At 34.7% G+C, this 8929-nt stretch overlaps 1 protein-coding gene across 1 annotated transcript in view; it reads left to right on the top strand.

The window, feature by feature from the left end:
• Positions 1 to 1766: 1766 nt before the first annotated feature.
• The window catches only part of KIF14 (kinesin family member 14), a gene marked incomplete at its 3' end in the record, with an annotated part of 17422 nt that continues 10259 nt past the window's right edge, over positions 1767 to 8929 (top strand). Inside the window, exons 1-6 of the mRNA XM_010180561.1 lie at positions 1767 to 2881; positions 3236 to 3327; positions 3482 to 3656; positions 5091 to 5178; positions 7200 to 7298; positions 8841 to 8893. Of these exons, the coding sequence (XP_010178863.1) occupies positions 1767 to 2881; positions 3236 to 3327; positions 3482 to 3656; positions 5091 to 5178; positions 7200 to 7298; positions 8841 to 8893 (1622 nt within the window). The remainder of the gene's footprint in view (positions 2882 to 3235; positions 3328 to 3481; positions 3657 to 5090; positions 5179 to 7199; positions 7299 to 8840; positions 8894 to 8929) is intronic.

Raw genomic sequence — 8929 nt, 5'->3', positions numbered from 1 at the left:
GCCGGGGCTGAGGGGCCGCTTTAGCGAGGCGGTTGTAAGAGATGTCTGTGTCTGTGTCGAGACCCTTACAGTAGCTCGCCTGAAGAGGGTAGGTTTGCTGAAAGATAACAAAGGTACCCTTCTACTTTAACACAGCTTTGAACGATTTGGTTTCATCTCTAATTAGTATTTGTATAAATATAATATTTGTAAATATACATATTTGTATACATATAGTATTTGTAAATATCTAATTAGTATTTGTAATCAAAAATCAGGAACAAGTGTACTTTTAGCTAGTCTTGAATCTTATTTCAGAATGAAGGAGCTTTTAAAAGGAAGATGAAATTTTCTACAGAAAAACTTGGTGAATATTTGTGAGGCACAGCTATAGCAACAGGAGGGGAGAAGTTCTGTTTTTATGCTAGTTATTTATATCTGAACTGAAAAGATGGACTTCTCAGAAAACACTAAAGCAATTAATGGCTTACAAGCATGTTTCTTTATTTACTGACTGTTGGGTAGAACCACAAAATGTGTATTTTATAACTTGTGTAACATAAGTAGTTTCCTGTATCTAACTGTAGTGGGCAATAAACACACTCTAGTTTGAAATTCTTGCTTTGAAATTCTTGAAACTTCTTCACGACTTTTAAGCTATGAAAACTTTGTGCAGTCATGATGCATGTAGAAGTGGATGTGACCACATAAATTCCGAGACTACTCCAAAAGCTGTAACTTTGAAGTGTAGCATTAAAAGAAACGCTGTTGAAACAATGTTTAAGTGGCTGCTTCTATATCACTTGCTCTGATCTTGCTTGCTTTTTTTACCCCTAACCATCTGCTGCTTTTGTTAATGATACATGCAATTTTTGAAAGCTCTAAGGCAGGTGACTTCTTGTTGACTTTTAATAGTCAAGTCTGTAGCAGGTAGTGATGTCAAACCTGTAACAACCCAATAACTATGATGCATATGTAACAGTGAATGCATACTTTTCTATAGAGATTGGATATATACAGCTTTATAAATATTTACATGTAAAAAGGATGTGGATCACATTTTATAATTTTTCTCCTGTCCCTAGGTTAGGTATCTTTTTGTTTTGCTAGATGTGTATGTACTACAGTGAACTAAAATCATGTCCAAATGTGTTGTAGTAGTCATCTTTATTAAGTGCCCTATTCTGATAGTGGGTTTTAGATATCAAAATCCAGAAAAAAATCTGCTTTCTATGTTCACAGATTTCCTATTCAACGTTAATAACTTTGTTGTTCTGTTGGAGTCTGTTAGTTCTGAAACACTAAAAGCACAAATAGTTGTGAGTGAATGGAGATGTGATCTTTAATTTTCTCTCTTTGGTAGATAATTTGGAAGAAATGTCCATGGTGATCCTTGTTGCTAAATAGTTAGATTGTTCTTTGTACCAGCTCATGCCTTTTTGTGATGTTTGGTTTACTTTCTGAAACAAATTATGGAACTCAATAAATTGAGTCAAATAGCCTACTATTGGCAGAAGCAGTCATTCAACTATAGAAAGACCTTTTATTTGGAAGTGATGGCTGTGAAATGGGATACTAATTGTTACTAATGTTTGGGGACGTACATTTACTGCAGTATACGTGAAGAGATCCCTATACACCAATACTTAACTCACACTGGACATGTGCGTAATAAAAATTTTTGCTTTGTCTCCCCAGATTCTATAAGAAGCAGCAACTAGCAACGATCTTCTAGTTACAGATGTTGTACTTATTAAAAACCTAATTTAAACTTGCTGGAAAAGAAAATGCCTATTTACAGAGTTCCTGCAAGAGTTCCCTCTGAGGCACGATGTACTGTCACTTTGCAGAAGACCTCTTCACAGAATACCTTTACCAGCAGCAAAGCATCTGGGCAGCAACTGAAATCACAGGTGTCGGGAGAAGAAAAGGATAGTCTACTTTCATGTTCTCAGAATAAGACCGAGGATGTGAACAGGACCTATGTGATTTCAGCCTGTAAAAGAGTGATTGACACATCAAGTACATTTAAACCTGAAGGCAGATTAACACTCCAGAGGAGAACTGGGCTAAGCAAAAAATCAGTGTCCAGTAGTGAACAATTGCATACAAACATGACACAGGGCACGGAAAATACACAAACGGAGAAAAAACGTACTCTGCAGAGGCGTCTGAGGACTGGCTCCATAGAGGAGAGTAAAATTAATCGGGATACAGTGCCTGGATTAGAAAGTAATGAGGCTGTTGTACAAAGAAGTTACAAGATTGCCCTTCCACCAAATACTACTGATAATGATGCCCGTGTTGTTAAACCAAGCTTGAAGTTAGCTGACGGTCAGTCAAGTACAAAGTTGTGGTGTAACCTGAACAGTAAGGATTCCTCTTGCTTAGTTGCTGGTCTGTGTGAAAATGATAGCTGCGTGCATTTAAAACATGGAACAAGCACTGCTGACACAAAATTTCAAAATGAAGTTCCTAAATCGGAGCGATTAGTTACGTCAAAATATATTAATAGGGTATCAGGGGAACAACTGAATGAAAAAGGTGATTTAAATAAGCTGGCTGGAAAGCAAAGACTTCAACACTTAGTTATAAAACATAACTGTTTGGGAAGACCAGGGACACCAGCAAAAAGTTCAACAGAAGGGCTTAAGCTTACACCAAAGAACAGAACTTCTCAGGATCAACCATCTCTGTCCACTTCAAATAAACAAACACCTCATCTCCAAATTCTAGCCAAAAAGAAAAACAGTGTCTCCAGCTCTCCTTCTGCAAGTAGAAGTTCAAAACCAAAGGAGAGCACAGAAACTGCAACTGACAGCAGTAGCACCAAGAAAGATGGTTTTAAAGTGGAGAGCAGCAAAGTGATTGTAGCTGTGCGTGTACGACCTTTCAGTAACAGGTTTGTATCCTGGACTTAATTCTGTTGTGAATAGTAGCTTTTATACTGTGTGTTGGTTCCTGCTTTGTATTTTTTGAATTGTTTAATCATTGACCCAATATGGACATAATACATACTTTGAAATTAGCTAATATTTCATGGAACATCAAGATAAAAACTTTATTAAGAGGTTGAATTCACTTTATAGGTGTTTAGGGCTGTTTTTTATGTATTCATTAGCTGAAGTATTTTCAGCTTGAATACTTTTTATGTTCAAACTTTTAACAATGACTACTTTTCAGTTGATTGACATTATTAACTTAAAGAATGTAGCTTGTGCTTTTTAATTTTTTATTTTTTTTCTCTCCCATTCAGAGAGAAAAATGAAAACTCGCTCCCTGTAATCTCCATGAGTGGTTCTGAGACAGCCATACAAAATCCAGCCACAAACCAAGTTTACAGCTTCAGTTACGACTTCTCTTTCTGGTCTTTTGACAAGAGTCATCCTAATTTTGCAAGCCAAGAAATTATTTATAAAACTTTGGCAGTGCCACTTTTAGAAAGAGCTTTTGAGGGATATAACACCTGTCTCAGCCATAAAAAACCCAGCCACAAACCAAGTTTACAGCTTCAGTTACGACTTCTCTTTCTGGTCTTTTGACAAGAGTCATCCTAATTTTGCAAGCCAAGAAATTATTTATAAAACTTTGGCAGTGCCACTTTTAGAAAGAGCTTTTGAGGGATATAACACCTGTCTTTTTGCTTATGGGCAGACTGGTTCTGGAAAATCATACACGTAAGTTCCTAATAGTAATTGTTAAAATTCCTTAGGAGCCAACTGTTAAGCAATATAAAGATGTGAAAAGAGAATATGGAATAGATGCTAAAATGTTTTTGCGTATTTTAAATTTTAAATATTGTTTTAGTTATTTTTAGTAATTGAGACAAAGTTAGCTTTAGAATATTCTTGTGTATCTGACGCTGACCTCTTTCTACATCTCGTGAAGTAAATAAAAGCTCCTTCCAGAGATTTTAGTGAAGGAAAACCTTTATTAATGCTGAGATCTTCTCAGACAATTTCAGTGCTGCTGTTCACCAGTGTTTGTTATCTTGTGCATGAAGTGATATGTTCTAAAGTATATTACTTTTTTGGACAAGACCTTTGAGACACCATTCTAATTATGGTCTTGACTGTTTCAGAAATTAAAAGTAATAAATGTAAAATTCCAGGTGTTTGTGTCACTGCTCATTTGAAATCTAATCTTTACCCCAAATAATCCCAGGCAAATAACATTTTGAGTGTTTATAGCCAGTTATATACCTTCTGTATATTTTTCAATAGAATGCCTAGAGAACTGTTTTGTTTCCAACCACGCATCTATTAAAATCAGTTCTATGAGTCTTATAATTCCCATAAAGTACTATAGACTTTTAAATGTGTAGTTGAGAATCAGAAATGTTTCTATTCAGTTTATAAAAAATTTAGGTCTTTAGTTAGTTTACCATAGATAAAGAATTTATACAGAGGTAGGATTTTCTTTTTAAGTGAGAACTCTGTGTTTGCTTGTAATGTTTATTTACCTTGGCCTAAAGGAATGATATCGTCAATATTGCAATTGTTATCGTATTTATATGTTTTTATTTTTTCTTTTCCTCCACCTTCAGGTAAACAATTACTTCACCCTTGTATTTTCAGCACAGCTGAAATTAATATCAGTAATAATGGTCTCCTCCTTCCAGGTCTACACAACACACTTCTGCTGACAGCTATGTTGTGCGGCTGTGTGAGTCTGTAGGCTGTAGCTGAATTTTAGTCCAGTACACTGGTGTTCTGCAAGGGCAGAACTAGACAGGAAAATACTATACCAGAGGTGGAGAAGGGCTTAGGTTACCGCACTGACAGCATGTGGTAGGTACAGAGAATGTAAAATGCATGCCTGTTAGAATATCAAACATCTATAGGATTACTGTTTATAGTACAAGTTACTCTTCATTTGCTGTAGGGTTTTATTTAACTTTTCAACCCATTTCTCAATGGATGAATTAGGAAAGACATCTGGATGTCATCATGTCCAACTCCCTGGTCAAACAAGGCACTGTGATCAGATTTATTTCTGTCACTTATTACTTCTGTAACTTAGCTACATGTGGCATTTCAACTTTAGAGGTATACAGTTAACGTTAAATCTAGCAACAAAACTGAACTAGCAGGGATTTTTTATCACTACAGGATGATGGGATTTGATGAAGACCAAGGGATAATTCCAAGGCTTTGTGAAGATATTTTCACTCAAATAGCACAAATGGACAAGCAACAGGTAGTATGTTTACACTATTGACCTTACATTGAATTAAGAGGAAACTGATGTGTTTCAGTATTTTGATACTGTTTAATCCATTTATTAATGTCTGTATTCTTTTGCTGATTCAAATCTTATTTCTGATAGTTAACAAGGTTTCCTAAATAGTCAAAATCAACACTAACTACAAAAAATGTAAAAAAGAAATATGGGCATGCTATTTTTGATGTGTCACTAGACTAGGATTTTTTGCTTTATATATCATGGCTTACAAGATAAGATTTATGTAATGAAAGGTAAAAAGAAATCCTAGTGGGTTCCTTACTTTCAGTGGAGGCATATAAAACAGAACTCAAAAAATATGAATTTATTTTTCAATGTCGTTACATATCAAAGGAAAATACTTTTGTAACATTCTAGCTCAATATTCTTACTCAAAAAAAAAAACCTACACCCACCTGGATATTTTTTAAGACTTTAAAGTTTTCATTGTAAATAATATTTTGTTTTCTTCTCTGTTTTGAGAATAGATCTTTATTTGCACACAACTCTATATGAAAGAGTGGTCTTCTGTGAGGGGGTGGGACTGTTTCATCTGATCACAATGTATCTTGATTTGAATTCCTGTCCTATACCTATGGTATGTGATTTAAAAACAAGAATGTAGTAATCCTTTCCAGAGTGTTTAATGAAGGGTTACATCTGTTTCTGCCCCAATTAATTGGTGCAGAAATGGTAAATTTAGAGAATCATAACGGGAGACACAATTAAATTAAACAAGCAAAAAAGGTAAACTACTCATTGTATGTCTTAAGAAGAAAGACCCAAACTGAGAATGCAAGTATGCAAGGGTTTTGTTTGTGGAAATTCTTCAGTTATATTTATTTTTCTGTGTGACTGTTGTTAAGGCATTTCTACGACTGAATTTCTGGTACAGAATCACTTTTGAGAAACCAATTTGTGTAATAATAACACAAATTATAATCTGTGATTAGAAACTCTAAATGTCTCTTAAAATTGTGAAAAGGATTAGAAACTTACATTTATACTCTTTCTTGGATAAGGAATACCTGATGCAAAACATGCTGGTGACAGGCTGCTCTTTGCATTCTTCTTCTCTGTATGTTTGTCTACGTTTCTAAGGACTGACTTGCAGATCAGTAGACCTCGATGTTTAGTTAAGCTTATGCAGGCAAACTTTTCTATTTTTAACTATACCAAATTTCTTTATTGCTTTATGCTTGAATTCTTCACTTTGAATCCTAATACCAGTGAACCAGTGAATATTCTGATCTTACAGTGGAGAGACACTGAGAAATCTAAGAAGGTTATTACTGAGTTTAGCTAGAGAGTCTAACTTCTAAAAAATGCAGAGCTGCTAGATATGTTTGTTATTCCTTTCCTTATGCATTGTGAATAAGTGATTCTGTTACTGAAAATTTTCTTGAATCTTAAATTTCTGACTTCTGTGTTTTGTTTTTTTCCTGTAATCTTTTTTGTCTCTTAAAGGAAATGAAATTTTATTTTAAAAAGAAAAAAAGACCTGGGTGCCTTCAGAGGAAGGAGATGTGTTTTCATAAAGCTTGTTGTTCAGTACTTTTAAAAATAGCTGTAGGTAGAACCAAGGTTTATCTTTCCATTGGGTCATTCTGTTCCATGTCAGAATGTTGACAACATCAATCCAAGCCTTTTCTGTTACATGTATCATGCTGTAGAAGCCTAGGGAATTGAGACTACTGCAGGTGTAAACAACACTGTTTTCATGTACTAAAAACTCAACACTGAAACTTATGTGGATGTATAAATTTTTTTTAAGTTTGGTAGCTATTATCTAGGAATGGATGGAATTCCAGTAAATATTTTGCTTGGCATTTGCAGATCCCTGGTTTAAGATCTCATTTCTCTTGGAAAGTCCCTTCAGTACAAACGCCTGTAACACTGACTAGCAAGATCTGTTAATCTGTTAATTTTTGGAACAAAGGATGATGAAAATATTTTGTGGCCTATATTAATAACTCTTCTATTATTAATTTTCTTAGGTTTTGTATCATCTTGAAATGAGCTTTTTTGAAGTATACAATGAGAAAATTCATGATTTGCTTGTCTTTAAAGCTGAAAGTGGACAGAAGAGACAACCAGTAAGTTGCTCAGAGAAACAAGTATATGCATAATCTCAGAGTAGTGACATTTATTCTGTAAACAAAAATGCACAAATGAAAAGTGATCATTGTTTTGTTATCTAAATACCTTAGATTGTTGTGAATAAGGGATTTGAGTGGAAAATTAAAAATCTCGTTACACGACTTCAAACAAATGCTTGGCACTTCAGAAATGCTAAGCAAAAAAAAATCTTGCTGAAATAGAAATGGAGTGATTAAGTAGAATCTCTCAAATTTGTTAACATCTATTTGCAAACTGAAGATGATTTTATCAGCATTTATAAAAAGTCTCTTAAAATATTACTTATCTAAATCTCTAGATTACATTAAGATTCTTCTGTGCAATATAATTTTAGCTATAATCCTGAAATTTAGATGAAGTTCTAAAATGGATGGATGACAATGTCAGGAGGCTTCCAATGATGCTTGTGGTGGGGGGGTGGGTCGCAGAGAGGGAAGTATTTGCCTAATTGTATTTGATCCATCAGTCTCCTCAGTTCTCAGCACTACTGAAATGTCTGCTCACATTCTGGAAATATCTATGGATTGTTTATCTACAGGGATGCCTGTTTGCTACTGATTTTACGCATCTAATTGCAGTCCATAATATATTCATGAAAATGATAGTATTTGCAAAGGGAGAATTTTTCCCCACTTCATTTCCTCTATGCGTTTACACTGCTCAGCTACAGAAAACCATCATATAAGAGCTTAGCACCAACATGGATAATATCTTTCAGACTCTTTGCCCTGGATAATTTACTGCTTAGAGCCATGGGGCTGTCAAGAAGTTCCTTTTTTCCTGTTGGTTGGTTGTTTCCCAAGAAGCTGGAAGAGGAGGGGAGAGAATCAGTAGCCTTATAAACTAGTTAAGGCTCACTAGTTAAACTAGTTTAGCTAGTATTTAATGCTTGTGTGTTTGATTTATTTAGGGGAAAAAAAACCAAAACAATCCCCCCGCCAAAACCTCTCTGTACTTTGATGTATTGAACACTATACTAGCCACTTGCATCTGAACTACGGATATTAGTTTATGGTAAAGAAGATATGCCATATTCAACTTGCTGTTGAAATAAGTCCTAAATTTGGGACTTATGTGGACTAGTTATATACAAGGAAAGCCTATACTGTCTCATTTGTAGTACGAGTGCTTTCATGTGAGTTTTATCAGTGATTCTGAGCTAACCTATTTAGCTTGGAAACACAATAGATTTATGTTGCAGAAAATATTAGGTTTTTTTCTAAATTTTAATTATGTAAATATCTTATATAGATAAATGTTCTTGCAGTTAGCTCTGTTAGCAATGGTCTGGTGCAGTCTGCTGTAATTTCTCAGGCAGCTGGAAAAACTCAGTTGTATGGTATTTTCCTGAAAATATTGTTCTAGATTCATGCTGAATTTTGTTGATAATAATCATCATGCTAGCAATGTAGACAGACTTTCTCTTAATTTTAAGATAATCCTGAGTGTTAGCTCTAATGCACTCCTAATAACTTTTCTTTTGAAATTATTCTCATCAGCTTCGTGTAAGAGAACATCCAGTGTTAGGACCGTATGTGGAAGGCCTGACAGTGTAAGTCTCAACTGTTCTTATTTTAAGTAGATGTAT

The sequence above is a fragment of the Mesitornis unicolor genome, unplaced genomic scaffold (assembly GCF_000695765.1).
Source record: "Mesitornis unicolor isolate BGI_N332 unplaced genomic scaffold, ASM69576v1 scaffold23953, whole genome shotgun sequence".
NCBI lineage: Eukaryota > Metazoa > Chordata > Aves > Mesitornithiformes > Mesitornithidae > Mesitornis > Mesitornis unicolor.
This window is presented reverse-complemented; position numbering and strand designations above follow the sequence as displayed.